Raw genomic sequence first — 18,004 nt, 5'->3', positions numbered from 1 at the left:
CGATTGATTACTTGTGATTCTCGTCAAATCGCATTTCTCTCACCATTGAGAGAGAGGAAAAGAATTGTCGGACAGAAAAAAGAAATAAAATGAGGAAAAAAATATTATCTTAAGTTACTCATCTTGCAATCACAAATAGCCACATCGCGTGTCTTAATTGGTTCTTCTATGACCAAGAGAAGCAACGATTTTCACTTTACTGGGTCCTTTTCTAGTTTTGCTTTTAATACTGGCTCACTTTTGTGGTAAGCAACCCATTAAGAACTACTATTGGATATGCTCTTAGAGTGTTTTCTTTATTTGATGTTTTTAATATACGATTGCGCTTGTAATTTCTTTTATCTTAATTTTTTTATTTCATTCTAAAGTGGTAGTTTTAAAGTTTAAACTTTCAAAACTGTTTGTTGCTTCGCTGTCGGAAAGTATAAAAGATTGCATCGATTCATATGTGATTCCGAAAGAGAAAGGTGTAAAGTAAGACACCAAAATACGTTTGGTAAACATAGGGGAAGCTATGGAACGTTACAAAAAAAAAATTAAAAAATTTAACCAAAGCCATGTAAAATTTCTATACACTTGAACAATTTGAGAGACACAATGTAAGTAATGAACAAAAAAGATACAACATTAAGTACAGATAAAATCACACCCCTGTTTTTGTGACTGTCCTAACTCCTACATGACCAGAAATAGCAAGCAATGGCAATCCTAGAGAGTTCTTACACTGGTGTGCACTCAATTTCCTCATACAAATCTCCTCCATATCTGATTCTTCGCGTCCATCAAGAGCACAAAAACGTTCAAGACTTGGGAAAAGCTTCAGTGTAAGGGTCAAAAAGACTCGAGACTATAGTCTTGCGGTATTCATGAGGTTGGAAGTTGGATGAAGTGCTCCAAGATTCTGAATGTTTCCGGTAGTTGAGATATTGGAAGACAAATGAAAGATGCATTCGCATTCAGGTAAAGGGTATGTGTAAATGGAAGTTTTCCGGGTGATCTTCCTGACCCTAGGTACCATCACTCCCTTTCTATCACTTTCCCCTAGCATCAAATTCATCTCTTTTTTGAAAACTTCCCACCTGTTCAAGATTCAGAGAAATATTGTCCAAACTCATATTCAAAAGTGTAACACGGCTCAATATAAGTCTCTCTTGTGTGCATGAAAGTTTTAGAAGATGTCAAATTCTGTGTTTCTTGGTTCTATCACGTCAATTTTATTAAAGTTCATCTCTTTCTAGTGTATATAATATACACACATTACTCTAGGATGAGGTTGAGCTGAGGAAAGGAAGACTTATTGTACCTCATGTCCATGTCCTGAAGAAGGAGAACGAGTTTGGGTTTGTCCGGTATCACAGTTTTTGCATGTCCACCGAAGAGGAATCTCCGATGGCCCATCAGAAAATGAGGAAAGTTTCCACCTTGAGTTGTCACAAACACTTCACTTAATAAGCTCACTGTGTAGTCCAAAGCAGCCATTCTAGAAGAATATCCCTAAATAATCAGAGCAATAAGAAAATATCAGACTTTCAGTGTTGCCCAACAGATTTGTTTAGATTGATGAGAGTCAAAATAAAAACCTCAAATGGGGCAAGTTCCTCTGGAGTTGCAAGAGACTCTTTTGTGTAGAGACGGGGAAACATTTCCTGAAGAGGAGCCAAATGTTTCTCAGGTTGATAGATTTTTCCGGAGGCCAAATATATTGAGGTGTTGTTATCAAATCCCATACCACGGAGCATCATACCAACCTACGAGCAATTGGAAACAAAGCTCAGTAAAATACTAAAGTAAATGTCACCAACATTTGACTGAAATGTAAACTTAGGTCCATGAATATACCTCTAACGGGGTAAGGGGACATTTTCCATTAACTCGGTTAAGGTCGGGCCTAATGACACGATCTCTTCGTTTGAACTTTCCTTTCCAACTTTTATGTCTAATTACATCCATTTCAGATTTCTCAGTTCTGCCACCTTCGTAGAGACAACATGAGAATGCCACCATGTCCTAAAAACCAAGGCTTTTTAATTATCTTGTTTCTCTAAACCATACTAATACTAAACTATTGAGACAAAATGATTCTAAATATCAAAGAAAGAATTACCTCCTCAAATCGAAGGTGAACTGAGATATACTTTCCTCCGGTGTCTGAGCTTTTCTCAACCATCCGATCGACTAACTTTTCAGCTAGTGTTGATATAGGTGAAGAAAACTTCAATGCATTGTAGTTAGCTATGCATCTCAAAAGTTGGATATATGGTGGAACACTCATCGCCAATCTATTTGCGAAAGGTGTAATCCGTATAACCCTGAAAAATAAATAAACAATGACACCTCCTTAAGAGACAAAGTTGTTTAAGTCATGTAAGAAGTTTCAAGAGTAAAGTCAACCTACCCATGTACCTTTAAGAACGGATAGACTTCCCCGTTATAGTAGTTCACAGTAGCCCAAGCTTGAACACGAATAGTAGGGATACTTGAAATGTTGTAATTATAACGAGTCATTATCTCATCAGGAACATCTCTCACTATTTTCACATAGCCTTCGAGACTCGATATGAAATGATCTTCGTCATAAATATCCCCAAAGGTGCTGTCACAATTATACAATTCTTAGTCCAATATTGTAACAAAAATTGTGAGAGTAATAAATATTTTAAAAAGCTTTCTTACCTTGAATCCTTCCAAATAGCATGAAATTCAAATTGAGGTATAACTAAAACTGCGTTTAGGAGTCCAGCAACAGCCACAGCATTACAAATCTAAAGCAAAAACAGAACAGAACAACTTAGAACATGTTGAACTTATATGGTTTTAGCAAGGATATCACTAAGAGAACAAGAAGATTATACCGCGGCACGCTGCTGATTAAGACCGCCATTTGCCTCCACGATCAAGTAACCACTAGGAGCAAGAGGAGATGATTCTGAGAAGATTAATCAAACACACATTGTCTCAATACTATGAAAAATTGTTCTAATGAATCAAATTAATCAAATTATTCTGGGAAGCTATACACAATCTAAGGAAATTAGTTAGCTTCTTACCTCTGTTAAGACCAAGATGTGATGAAACCGTTGAATTAGGACAAGGCTTTGGCATTTTTGGTCTCCTTTTGTATTTCCACACAGAAGACAACTGCTAACAAAATCAAGAAGCTTTAAAAACAATCTACATAAAAATCGAGACTTTACTATAAAAATTTGGAAGAAGAAGAAACCTCAAGGGCGGTTGAATTGTCAAAGAGAATGTCATCTTTAAGTTTCCGGTAAATCTCGGGGCTCCGATAAACAGACCCGGGAACATAAACCCACCCGACAAGACCCGAGAAAGGACCGACACACATGAGAAGACCAGAAGCGTAAATCATAGGAAGGAGAAGCAAGTAACGAAGATTTCTCCGGAGAGAGAAAGATGAAGCTCTGAGTAAAGTCTGCCGCCGTTGACGACGGAGGACACGGCGGTTTGGAGATAAAGGTGGGCTTGGAGACTCACTTCGACAGCCATTATCACTACCTGTAATAACACCATTGTTGCCGCCATTGGGCTGGTGGTAGATTTTGCTTTTCATCAAGAAGAAGCTAAAAAGTTTCGATTTTTTTTTTGTGAAGAGAGAGAAAGATCTGGTTTTTGTGAGTATTAAGACACAGAGCTTAAGACAGAGAGAGAGAGAGAGAGAGACAGAGATAGTAATGTTGTCACAGAGATCTCATGGAGTTTTGTAGATATAATGTTGGAGAAGATGATGGATCTGTGGAAAGTTTCAGTAACATTGACGAAGTTCTTTTCTGGTCTGACGCATAAGACAGTGAGATTCTTAAAGGGACGAAACATGATTACACTAAGAATATATTAGTCATTTTTAAAGTTTTTTTTTTCTGTTGTTGGTCACATTTCATTTAAAAAGAAAATTAAAGTTTTGTCACGGTTGTTTTAAGATTCATTCCAACAAAATGAAACTTGATTAGGAAACTGTTGATATTTTTATTTTATGTTATAAGTTAGTAATTTTTAGGAGAATTTTAGAAACCTATTTCCATGTCATTTTTGTTTTATGTTAATCATACATTACAATTACAGTTTTATCTTTTGGTAATGATGATAATTTACAAATTTAATTGATAAAAATGGTGTTATGACCAAGAAAAAAGAGAGTGAATAGTAATTTTAGTATTATTTATAAGTTAAATTAATTATTTTTCCCAGATACAATTAAATATAGAAATAATAAGGTTTTTGTAACATAATATAATGCTAATTGAACTCTAAATCGTATATAAATTTAGCATATTTTTTTAACATATTATATATATAACCCATATTTCTAAAAAATAATAATATGCTCGGTGAAGATTAGTATATTAGACCATTTTTAAACTTAACATCACTAATTATGAGATTTTAAACTTAACATCACTAATTATGTGCTCAGAAAAAAAAATATACAAGAGAAAAGAATGATCTTTTTAATACCAAATGAAACTTATAAATACTTATTATGAAAACGAAATTATGATCTTTTCAAACAAAGTTGAAAGTCTTTGGAAAAATCCTAACCGAACGATTTAGGTAAATGATAATTAGAAAAGAAGCATATTTTGTGGGTATAAAAGGTCCAAACACCATTTAAATCCCATAATATGTGTGTCTACTCAAAAATGAAATGCATGTTGTATTGTACATATATTGTTACCAACCAAAAAATATCATCTACACAAATATTTGTTTTTCTATTGTCATAATATTAATTACAACATGAATAATAAAATATCGATAATGGAATGTTATAAAGTATTTTTTTTTGTTTAAAGATAAAGTATAAAGTATTTTAGTCCAATTAAGTACAACTATCCTAATTATATTATATCAGTGTCAATAAGTACTTCTATTTTTGTATCATTTCACTGTATTTTTATAGGGCCCTAATATCGAATATGCAAAAAAAAATTGAAAAATAAGATGAATTAGGTCCGTCAAAAAAAGTGGTCACATAGTGCATAGATGGGTGGAGAGAAAAGGCACTGTGTATTATTTTGTATTATCTTTCTCCCAACATCAAAAATATTATTTTTGTCCTTTTTTGCTATTAGCCTATTAGTAGACATATTATATTTACACATACTAGATTTTATGAAAATTATAGATACCTACTTGATTTTAATTATTAGATGTTAATAAAAAATATCGATAGAATATCAGTTAATAGACCATCTGAAGACTATCTGAAGCAACACACCAGGGTAAACAAGCAATTAATTTATGTTTATTACCAAGTGGAATTTAACTTTCAAGATTATTTATTATACACTTTTCTCATTATAAGAGATAGTATAAAAAAAAAAAAAAGAGGTAGTATAAAAGTATCTTCACATATACTACAAAAAAAAATTATTTATCTCTTATTAATATATTATAAATTTATCACTTTCTTTTTGTAGAAATATAATTCATATATATTATGTAGAAATATAATTCATATATTTTATCAGTTAATTCTCTCTCTTTCACAAACAATGTCATTTTGATATAATTCATATATATTATGTAAATTTATACTTTAGCCTTTATAAATACTCTTATAATGTTTTTCTTGTTAATTAATAAGATCAAATATTATGGACAAAACCAGATTTAATCTTAAAAACTGCATTGAAAATACTAAATGACATTCTTTTGGAAACAGATGGAATATATTGAAATAATTGAAATACAATTAAATATTTTATCAAAGTTTAATTTACATTGAATATGTAAAACACAATTTATTTATTTTTAAAAAAAATATAGATAGAAAGGTATGAAGTCATCACCAGATGTGAAAATTCAATCTGAAAATTAAATGGGAAAAACTTTATAATTGAATGATTAACCAATTTTTGTATTTATACACTAAATTGGAGTTTGATTTTCAGAAGTTAGAAGTTATTTCAGATTGATGACACAGCTCATAAAGTATCTTAAACATAAATATGTAATACAAGTATAATTCTTTCTCTTAAGGATAAACATTATTCGTGAACATGGCCAAATAGAAACTTGTATAATGAATTTTTTTAAGTACATATTGAACTGTATTTTATACAGAGATTAAACCCTTCATTTTTTTTCCAAATAGAAAATCATTAATTTGTACTAGTAAAATTAAAGATGATGTAATTAAGTAGAACCTTTTATGATAAAATTTTCTAGTTCATATTCTATAGACTTCTTTTGGGAATTTAATGGAAAAGGTACAAAACTCTTAACATTGGTGAGATCCATTTTCGACGTGCTAATAATATCTTTTGATAAGAAAAAATCACTATTTTGCAAATTAATCGCAAATATGGTTGAGAATTTCTGAGGAAATATTCTTTTTGGTGTACATCTTTTCAAAAATACATTTTTAATGTATCCATTTTCAAAAATATTCATGTTGAAATATGAAAAATTATAAAGTTTATATGGTTTATAAAGGTACTTCTGTTACTACTCGGAGATACGTTCCAAATAATGTATAATTTTGAAAGATTTTTAAACTGTTTTTACAAGATTTACAAGGTTTTTAATGGGTTTACACGGTTTTAAAATGGTTTTTATAAGGTATTTATGAAAAATATATTTAATGTTAATACACATATAAAGTTATTTTGTGTGTATATTTATACGTCTACATACATATTTTGATAAAATTCAATATTTTTATGGGGTTTTTATAAAGTTTTAAAATAATATATTTTTGAAAAGTGTTATTTGAAAAAAAAATCGAAATTTGCCCAATATGATCGATGCACATTGGTCTTGCACGTCTCCAAAATCTTTTGGATATGCTATCAAACTATATATCATTTCACTATATCATTAACTTTATTTTTTTTGTTGGTAAGGATATCATTAACTTTATTATGTCAAGCTTTAATTTGACAAAACCCTAAATTCTAAAATGAAAGAAAGAATTTCTGATATTCTATAATCAAACTATACTAGGATTTATCCCGCGATACACCACGGATCCATAATTTAATATATTTGTTTGGTTGGTTATTTTCGTAGTTGGTTTATATAATTTAGTTTTATATGTGTTTATTTCATTTAATATTATATAATTTTATGAATTTTTATTATAAGTAGATTCATAGATATAAGTGGTCAATATGCAGTACACCGCGGGACGATTTTGTTGTAAATAAAAATAATATTTTAACTTAAATCGTAAAAATATTTTATTATAGACAACACGTAAGATCATATTTATGTACAACATTATTATATTTTATTTTTTTTTTAATTTTTTTAAATATAGAACCGGATTAAACTAAATAAAAATTTAATTTGGATGCCTGAGAAATCAAACTTCATGTTCATTTGTAGTTGGGAGCATATTAATCATATTTACAATGGTTTTGAACTCTTATATAAAATTTTCTATCTTATGTAGACGTTGTACATATATTTTTTTCTTTATCAATTGATTTAAATATGTCCGTTTTCAAAATTTTAAATTGCAAAATGTGCGGAAATTTTGTATTTTTATTATAAATATGTTCTATGTAATAATATAATTGAAAACTAAGAAGATTATATAAATATATTAGAGAGAGAGTCGATTTATTAGAGAGAGATTTAGGAAATTGTTTTGATGTAATAAATATTTGTTTCCAATTTTGGGATTTGATTGTGATTTAATTACAAAATTTACTTTTAATGTTTGTTATTTATTTAAATGAAAAGGGTTTGATTATGAAAATATTACAAAATAAAAATTTATAACCCAATATAGATCTTAATACAAAATGTACTTAAAAAATGTTAAGATACATATTATATCACTATGTCATTTAAATGAATCAAAAAACAAGATATTATCACACCAAAAGAAGAAAAAAATATAAGCTAAAATTTTAGTCGTATTAATATTTATATTGATATAATATAAGATACTATATAATATCATAATGTCAAAAGAATCTATATATATAAAGTTAGCTTTTTCTCTTTTCAAATTATGCCACCTAAGCATCCACACATTCATTTAGTGCATATTTATGTTACTTATTTAATTAATAGAAAGTTTATATAAATAAAAATAAATTATGTAAAAAAATGAAATGTTAAAATAAGAAAAACAATACTTTAATTTTTTATTAGTGGTAATAATATAATTCAACTTTCATTTTAAATTGATCATAATTTAATATTTTAAATATGTTACCGAGTTTTAGAATGGAAGTAAAATTTAAATTTATGGTAGACTAAAACAACATTTATGTAATTGTATATATAAAATTATAAAGAGGAAAAATAAAATGAAAGTGAAATATTAGTTTATAACATGATCAAAAAGAAAAAAAATGATATTTCATAAATTGAATCAAATGCTTTTAATCCAAATTTGAGTATTGAAAGATAATAATTAAAGAAAAAACAATTATAATATTTTTTTGAAAATCAATTAAAAAAATAATAAAATATCACAATATGAATAAAAAACTAACGAAACAAAATTATAAACCTTCCGCGTGGAGGGCGGGTCAACTGCTAGTGTATTTATATAGGAAACTAAGAATGCATTTATATAGAAAACTTGAATTAATGGTATAGCTAAAAATTCGACGATTAAAATCCTTCACATGGGACCGTGATTTATGAGTGGTCCTTAACTGTTTTCCTCTTCTAGTCAAAAGCTCAGCCGTTTGATTGATCTCAAACGTGGGATCCCAAATAAAGCGGTGCAAAGCTCATGTTTCTTCTTCTTATTCTTATTCTAGCCTTTTGATTTACCCAAATTACCCTCTAGTTTCAGCAAGAAAGGTCGATACTCAAAAGGGTAATTAAGTCAAACCAACCTTAAAAACAGCTGGATAGTGACGAGAAGCACGCTGATTGATTTCTCTTAATTCGTGAAAACACCTTTTTCTAATACCCCACTTGTGTCTTAATTCTTTTTTTAATAAATGTTTTGATTCTTATATAGGTTTTGAATATTTATTCCAGCTTGTGAATGTGTTTCACAAACATGCATATGTGTGTGTGTTGCCATGTTGGTGTCGTTTCATGCTTACGGGTATATATGCATATGTTTGTGTATGATTTATGTGTTTTGCTTATATATAAATCACTTTAATGACAATGATTTATGTGTTTTGCTTATATAACTCGGTTTTGGGTTTTGATTTCAATCATTTTGGGATTTTTTATTTGTTTTTATAAATAAATAATGATGGTAAAATAAAATATCTGATAAATTTTCAATTCGAATAAAATTAAAAATTATTGCCACATAATATATTAGATTGTGGACTTCTAACTTAAAACTAATTGGTAATAGGTGGAGATGTCCATATATCTTATATAATAGTCAGGATCCTACTCAACTTTTAATGTGAGATATTTATCTCTAATATAATAGTTATCGCCAAAATTCTATTTTTTATATCAGAAGTACGAACATAACAACATTTTTTTTTAAAAAATCAAACTATACACGTTAATTTATATCTATTTTATTGTTAACGAAAAAAATTCAAGTAGTTTAAACGTAACAAAAAACAAAAAAAAACAATTTTAGATTTTTTCCAGTTTTTAATTAATATCTTAATTCTTATCTAGGTTTTAAATATTTGTTCCAGCTTGAGAAAGTGTGTACAAACATCCATGCATGCATATTATTGTCGTCTCATGCTTTACGGATATGTGCCTATGTGTTTGTGTGTGTATTAGATTATATGCATGTGTTTTCTATGTTGTGTTATGATTTTGACTTAATCATGCGCGATCGTCGGGATTATTATGTGTTTGTCACGTGATATTGTGCCTTTTTAGTAAGTTATCTTTTAAATATCTGCTAACTGATTTTTTTATTGATAAATTAATCTTTATTTTTTGGGTAATTACAACACATCCCTCTATTAGTGAAAAAAAAAAATACAAAATGAAATACGGATCAGGTCAGCATTAAAAAATTAATCCGATTTCAACAATTGGATATTTCAGAATTGGATATTAAATTGGGTTTGGATACATATATCAGATACTTTCCATATCTAATTTTAGGATTGTATTATTTACATAACAAATTATAGGACTTCCTAATATTTTTATAACTAATTTAATATAATCTATTAAAAATTATTATTTTTCTTTCACTTTTATTTAATGTTATTTTTAATTTGTGATATTATACTATATAATATAAATATTTGATAACAATTCAACTTTTTTTTGCATATGTTGCAATTTGAATTTTTCAAAACGGACATATAATACTCAACTACACTTGGTTAAATATTTTGGAAAATGATTTAAAATCATTATAAGTATGACCAAAATTAAAACCATTGTTAAATGAGCATATTTAAAATTTCAAAAAGTTTCAAAATATTATAATTAAAAGGTTATATATAAAAATTTTAGAGTTTAAAATATGGAAAATATTTTTTTGAAGACATAAATGTAATTTTGGAGACATGATTTTTATTGATAAAATATATTATATATCAAATTTTGTAAATTTTAGATAGTCATGGGTAGTTTGTTAAAATCACAATTATAAGGATAAAGCGAGTTATGAATAATGTTTCCTTACGAAATAAATTCTGTTACGGATTGGTCCTTCAAAAAATATATTATAAATAAATAATTTTTACGTATATTCCAACTTCTAATACAAAAATGGTCAAAATGAATAATTTATCGACAAATGTTATTTCGTGCTGTTAAATTTTCACCGTATTTTAAATTGTATCAAAACTCAATATATGATTATTTACTCGCTATTTTCCTTTATTATTTTAATTTAAACTTATTATACAAATATATAATTCACCATAATCGGTTGTACTGCAATAAAATTAAAATGTAACATATTCTAATCCGTTAAAGGTTATATATATGTAATTATTTCCTCTGCGCTGTAGTGCGGGTCCGAACCTAGTGATCTTTTTTATTTGTCAATCTTTTATTGTCTTAGTCTAAATAAGTTGAATGGTAAAAGCCATTTGAACTTTTCTTGGTTTATTAACGGTAAGAGTTTGCCGTTGGGGAAAAAAAGGAAAAATACCTAAATAGCTAAGACATGGAGACACATAGGAGATCAGAACATATACCCTGAGTTTTTGTATTAGTAGTATAAAACCATTTATGGATGATTTTTAAGCGCTATATTCAAACAATAAAATAAAATCGATTCATTCCTTTAGTTAAATAGTATTGGTCACGGTCTTACGGGGTTTGAGATTTAACATGGTTTTTCCCAGTTCCAGGACATTAGTCTTTGGGTCTAGAAATTTTTTGGAATTACTCTTGAGTTATATAAAAAAAGTAATTTTTTTTTTAATTTATACGACAGAAACATATCTAAAATCAAATCTTCAATCTGATCGCAAATAAAAGTTGATCGACTACAAGAAAAGACGTCATTTGCGACTCCGAGTAACGTCATAAACTGGTCGTAAACACCTACTTTGCGACTACTTAACAACTATAACATATGGTCGCTAAAAAATTGGTCGCTAAATATATTGGTCCTGAAATAGTCGCAAATTTACGACCACTTTATGACTGCAAAATGTAGTCATTAATAAGTGACCTTTTACAAACCTTTAATAATCAGACGTAATACTTCTTTCAGTTATACTACAGTCACAAATGGGTGTTTAAAATTGCGACTAATTTAAGACCCAATATATACAGTCGAAAAGTAGTTTGGTATTGTAACCATTGTGCAACTAGTTTGGTTGTATATTGAAATTGAAATGGTCGCAACTTGGTGATATTTTTGCATCCAAGAATCTTGTTTTATTGACCTAATTTGATTACGAAAATCTAAATAAATTATGAATTAAAACATTTAAAACTCAAATAAGACAAAGGGGTTATGGGGCTGGTGTGGCGCCAAACGAGGTGGCAGTTGGTGATGTGGTGGCTGGTGAAGTGGCTGGTTTAGTGCTTGTCACAATGGCTGGTGCTTTGGTGGCTGCAAGTGTGGTGTCAGCTGTGGTTGCAGGTACAGTTGGAGAAGAAACCAGTAAAGATGCAAATTCTGGATCTTTGTCTTTCATGTACAGGAAAAGCTTCTACAACTGCATTTGTGATTGTCGGTGCTCCTCATCATGTCTTTCATTCTCAGCCTCATGATGAGCCATGTTGCGACGAAGTTGTTGTTGAAGATCCAAAACTGTTGATGATGAAGAGCTTTCATAAGCTTCTTTTCTTTTCTCTTTCTTCAGTGTCTCCACAAATGATCCCATGCAAAAAGGGTTGTCCTTGTCATTTGTTTCATTACACTAAAACCAACAAAATTCAACAAAACCAAATTTTAAAACCAACAACATTCAGATCAGTAACAGAAAATTCAGACCAACTGTAACAATCCATTCTGTGGGAACCCCTACCACATGGCATACCCTGCCACATGGCAGCTACAAGCGCTGCAGCGCATCGACCATAACCTCTCTCCTATGGGCCCAATCTGCGCATCCCTCTTGGCCCAATCTGCGCAGCCCCTAGCCCGTAGCTCCCTAACCCACCAGGTAGGTTATTGGTGCGCCTGGCGTTCTTCGAACTCAGGTCCTCACCCTTTAACAACATTCCCACCGTGATGTGGTGGCTGGTGCAGTTCAATTGGTAACAGCTTGTCCGGTGGGAAGGTTGTTAAAGGGTGAGGACCTGGGTTCGATGCCCACATGGTGGAGTCCCACAGGACATGGTGTTACACCAACAAAACAAAACAAAACAAAATGTAGACAAAATACAGACCAACAACAGAAAATTCATACCAAATAGAGAACCATCAGTACTCACACCAAAAACAAGTATTATACGTTTATCATGTAAATGAAGAGATGAAAAGCACACATAAATTCACACCAATAACAAACAAGCATCATATGCTTAACAAATTATGAATACTAAAGAATTACCTTAAGAAATATGTCATTCTTTTCACCAATGCTGAGAGTACATTGAGTTGAATTTTCAGAAGAAGTTTCTAGACCATCCTCGTTTATTTCGGACAGTTTCTCTTCTAATGTCTTCTAATAATTCTCAACTACTTGTTTAGCTTTTGATCAACAAATGATCCGTCAGCTCGAGTATGTGTTCACATAAAAACTTTGCCGAGTGATACATGGGCCCTATTTCTTCCTCCTACAAGGCAAATGAAACAAGTTAACATCAAGAAACCAATATCTGAAAATAAGTGCAGTGAATTGTTTTGATGGACAGAGAAGTATTACCCTTTTTGATGAACTTGAAAAAATGATTTCTGACCAGCTAGATGTTTGTGGACTAATACCACCACGATCGGAATTTCTGCTCTGTGAAGCATTTGAGCTCCTCTCTATTACATCAGGGTCGTTCCAATGAACAAGCATCCGAGGCCACAATGTATTCTTAATCCAAACATGTTGTGTACCACTTCTCTTAGCTTGACTCACAATTCCTTTCATCCGTTTCTTGGCTATTACCAAGAATCCGTCACTAAAAAGCTTAGTTATATCACTATCCCAATTGAACTTCCGCTACATAATACAAAAGAACTAAGTAAGCAAAGATACTTAGCCATTCATAAGTGATAATAACATTTTTAAAGTTATATGACATTTTACCGCAAAAGTCCTGAAATATCTCGCTCGAATGGATGGAGGAGTAACCTTCCAACTATAGTAAGGACCATCAAATTTTCTCCTAAATATTCCAGAAATCGCTCCAGAAAGTATACCTTTGTGCCTGTTGAACCTGTCACAAAAAACAAAGAATTAGTCCTTATTAAAGAGAGTAGTAGACATTACATGAGACCACGCACCAAGACATTGCTAGAATTAGTCCTTATATAAACTCATTTCATCTAACTAATACCTTATTAAAGCAATAGAGCTTGTTATGACTGATTATGATCATATCAACGTAAATACGTAAACACAAGCTTGTTAACAAACCTCTTATGGTTTTGTGACCGTCGAGCGTTGGTAAACGGTCGCAAGTTAGTATATAATTCAGGTGTTAGTCGCAAAATGCGTTACACATTCGTTGCAAACTGTTCGGTTTTTTCTTGGTCACAAAGCAAAATTTTGAATACTATACATTTTGATGAAAACTGATGAAGCCAAGCACTAATAAGAACTTATGATGATATTACAGTATATTGTAACAGATTAAGAGTCTCAAACATTGTTTTACTTGTTTTTTTAATGAAATTTCACAAAATTACAAACATTCTTATAAACTAACATGTAACTCTGTAAACTGATTTACATATTCTGAAGTTTTTGTATTTAAATATTCAAATGGAAAGCTTTTAAATTGTTTTTATGTCTCATTATGATCATATCAACGTAAATACGTAAACACAAGCATGTTAACAAACCTCTTATGGTCTTGTGACCGTCGAGTGTTGGTAAACAGTTGCAAGTTAGTATCTAATTCAAGTGTTAGTCACAAACTGTGTTACACATTCGTTGCAAACTGTTACGGTTTTGTGACGGTTTTTTCTTGGTCACAAAGCAAAATTTTGAATTCTATACATTTTGGTCAAAACTGATGAACACAAGCATTAATAATGGTCGGTAAAGTGTCTTAGTTAAGTTGCAAAACGGTCGCTCATATTTGCAACTAAAGTAAGCGTCACAAAGTTTAGTTCCAAAAATTTTCTTGTAATGATCGGAACTTAATTACCCAGATATATATATAAAACTAAATATATATATTTAGGTGTTGAATTATACCCGGACGCGAACCGATACCCATTGGTAAACACTTATCCAAACTGGTTTTTTGAGTTGGTTATGGTTTGATTTTTTAGTTTCATCTTTTTTTCTAAGCCTATTTGTCGTGTTTGTATTAGATTTCAGTATCCATTGAATAATCTCATGTATGCGAAATTTTTAAAAAAAGTTTCAAAGGTCTTTTAATAAGTACTTAATACTATTTTATTAGTTTTGAAAGTATATTTCAAATACTTGTAGTATCCAGAGTATTTTAGTGGAATTTTGGACCCAAAAAATAAGAGAAATTACATAGCACATTTTTTTTTTCTAAAATTACCATACTTTGTTTTTTCCCAAATATAACCCAAAAAATATATTTTCAAAAATACCATAAACATAAAACATTGATTTTCGAAGAAGTAGACTCTTTTTTTCTATGTTTGGGTTGATAATTTTTATTTAGGATATAGTTTTTAGAGGTAAGGTTTAGTGTTTAAGATTTAGAAATTAGTTTTGAATGATAAAAATGTTAGTTTTAGTTTTGCAGTATTTTTAAAGAATACTAGATTCGGACCCGCACGTACGTGCGAGAATGATTTCAAATCTAAAATTTGGTATTAAATTTTGACATATATTACGTACATACATGATTATGTTTGTAAACATTTATAATCAAACCCGTACCAATTCAATAATTTTTTTATTAGGTTAAACAAAAAAAGTGATACGGTTTGGTTTAATTAAAGACAGCTGTACCTTAAAACAAATAGTAAAAGAAATGCGGGTTGTCAATTTCTGGACCAAAACCTTCTCTCGTGCATCCTAAATATGTCATATTTTCCATCTCATAACCATATTAATTATTTACCCATTTGAGAGTGTATATTTTGGTCAAACATATAAGAAAATAGGTCAACGATTTAGACTTACACATAAATATAAGGTTTTGTTTTTAGATACATCTATATTATTTCCAAATCTATATTATTTCCATAATATAGATTGTTATTATTATTATTATTATTATTTTAATGATTTTTTTGCTGTCTTTAATTCTGTTTGGCTACATGGTTGAGATTACATTTTATTTCATTTCTTATTTTTAATTATGTTTGGCAACACTTACAAAAAGTGCTCCCCCTTTAATAGTATAGATATTTAATGTTATTTTTGAAAAATAAAACTCAAAGTTTATGAACCTCAAATTTTTCTTCAATCCCTTCAAATTTTGGCCACCTCTTGAAAGTTGAATCACTAAGAAATTAAAAGAAAAATGTTGAATAGGAACACATAACACACACACACAAAAAAAAGCCTTCCACCAATCGTTCATTGACACATGTAGTATCTTAGCCATAATTTTATATTTTAATTAAGATCCAGATCTTAGCATAAATCATCATTTATCATTAAAATTAAATAAGAAAATACCAAATATTAAGTTAAGAATGAGCTAAGATCCTATTGATAATGTTGGTATAAGGCCAACTCCTTCTTACTCAAGAAGTAAGAAGCCTGACTTTTCATCTCGACAGGTAGACAAATGCTACTAGAGCTCGAAGACTTTGTTGGCATTAACCCAATTTTGTCTATAGCCGAGAGAAACGTACGGTTAACTAGATGTCATATATTATTTTAGTTCTTTTCCAAGTAGACAAACTTATTATCATATACATTCAACCATTATTATTTCATCGTCATGACGTTCTTATAAAAGAATTCAACCGTCATAAGATTATTCTAAAAATTTGACCCGAACATAAAGGACAAATATATATATAATAAAGGCTAAAACCTCTGCATGCAACGTTCAAGTTCTTAATATACTATTTTGTTCCAAGGTCAACCCCATATGAACACGGCACATTAAACCCTTCTTATCGAAAACTTGCCAGCCTCACAAGTCACACTGTTAATCGATATCACGTTTCATTATTTGTTATAAGTTTAATCTTAAAACTATATATGGAAGTCAACTACACATGGAAACAACTCAACAAACAGAATGTAACACATGTACATCTTGCAAGTTAAATAATCCATTCAAAAAAAGTCAATCTTATAGCAAAAATATACTCCCTCTGTTCTTATATAGATAATTTTAAATTTTTTATTGTTTTCCAAAAATAGATGATTTTCTCACAAATCTATGTAAAAATAAATATTGTTTAATGGGTTTTATCAATTTATATTCTGCAAATTGTTTTTTCACTGGTTAAATTATATTAAAATATATTAAATGATGTTTTTCTTTTGAAAATAAACAAAACTCAGATAATTTCTTAATCTGTGTGCATTTGTTCAAAAGATTATGTATTGTAGAAAAGATGGAGTATATTTTTCCAACAATATTGAATAATGAGCAAGCATTAATATTTACAAAAGATGTGAAAAATATTTATAGTTATTTTTGTGTTGCGTGGTTTGGTATCAAAGGATTAGTTCTTTAATTTCGAAGAGAGGAGATGTAGTTGGGATAATATGCTTGAAGCATGTGATTCGATGTTTTAGTGGGGGTGGCACAAAAAGTGAGTTTTTTTGAGTGAAGCTTGCCTTGAAGTTGGTAGGCCATATATGTATGTGTATATGCCCTAAATGCACCTGTCCACTTCTTTAATTCTTATTTAGTTTTCACCAACCAAACTTTGGAACATTTTGTCTTTGCCCTTCTATTTCATCTATATATCAAACATCATGTGTGTCGACACCAACGCTATAAGTATACGTCGGCAGAAATAAGATTGTTTATAAATACAAATTTATTGGAAATCAATAATAAATAGGAACAATAACAATAATTTCGTATTCTTTTTTTTTCCATCAATTACATGTGAATAAAAAGTTTAGAAGTCATATCGAATTTGTATTTCTCTTACATATAATGCGTTTTTATTTTCCTTTTTGTTCATTTTTGAGTGGTTTGTGCATTGGTTTAGTGATCGGCTGGTGCTTGAGACACTATTTGGTGCACACTACTGCTACTGCGTATTTGGCCATATGCATGCATCGTTATCAGCAACCACTTAATATTAATCATAATTTTCAGATTTTTTTTTTCAGATTTTCATTGTTAGCTCACTAGAAAGTGTATAAAAAACTATGGATTGATTGCTGTGGTTATTGGATCATTGGATTTGGAATCCAAACAAAATTCATATGTTATTCAATCATTGATTTTAAAATAACTATGAAAATCATGTATTATTAGTTGTATGATTTATAAATACTAGTTAAAATCCTATGTTATTCGTTTAACAATTTGTTTTTGGTTTTTAAAATCCGCAGTATGTTTTAAATGGATTTGAAAAGATTTGATAGTG

At 29.8% G+C, this 18,004-nt stretch overlaps 1 protein-coding gene across 2 annotated transcripts; it reads right to left on the bottom strand.

Annotated features, from left to right (window-relative positions):
* Positions 1-517: 517 nt before the first annotated feature.
* Positions 518-3,792, bottom strand: LOC17897152 (O-fucosyltransferase 11). 2 transcript variants are annotated; one of them, XM_023777112.1, is made up of 10 exons: positions 3,221-3,792; positions 3,048-3,141; positions 2,853-2,926; positions 2,674-2,762; positions 2,396-2,593; positions 2,105-2,309; positions 1,840-2,007; positions 1,581-1,748; positions 1,304-1,494; positions 518-1,079 (listed from the first exon to the last, which is right to left on the bottom strand). In XM_023777112.1, the coding sequence occupies exons 1-10, from the start codon at positions 3,569-3,571 to the stop codon at positions 848-850; spliced, it is 1,770 nt and encodes a 589-aa protein (XP_023632880.1). In that variant the 5' UTR covers positions 3,572-3,792; the 3' UTR covers positions 518-847. The 2 variants fall into 2 exon arrangements, with proteins under 2 accessions (XP_023632880.1, XP_006306299.1); XM_006306237.2 differs by having other exon boundaries at positions 3,048-3,138.
* Between the last annotated feature and the right edge of the window lie 14,212 nt (positions 3,793-18,004).

Source organism: Capsella rubella, unplaced genomic scaffold (assembly GCF_000375325.1).
Source record: "Capsella rubella cultivar Monte Gargano unplaced genomic scaffold, Caprub1_0 scaffold_1, whole genome shotgun sequence".
Lineage (NCBI taxonomy): Eukaryota > Viridiplantae > Streptophyta > Magnoliopsida > Brassicales > Brassicaceae > Capsella > Capsella rubella.
This window is presented reverse-complemented; position numbering and strand designations above follow the sequence as displayed.

Bases quoted from the DNA above. Each gene is read 5' to 3' on its own strand.
- LOC17897152 (XM_023777112.1), bottom strand. From the start codon at position 3,571: ATGAAAAGCAAAATCTACCACCAGCCCAATGGCGGCAACAATGGTGTT. The intron at 2,927-3,047 runs GTAAGAAGCTAA...TAATCTTCTCAG, and splicing joins ACATCTTGGTCTTAACAGAG to AATCATCTCCTCTTGCTCCT. The intron at 1,749-1,839 runs GTATATTCATGG...AATTGCTCGTAG, and splicing joins GTCCCCTTACCCCGTTAGAG to GTTGGTATGATGCTCCGTGG.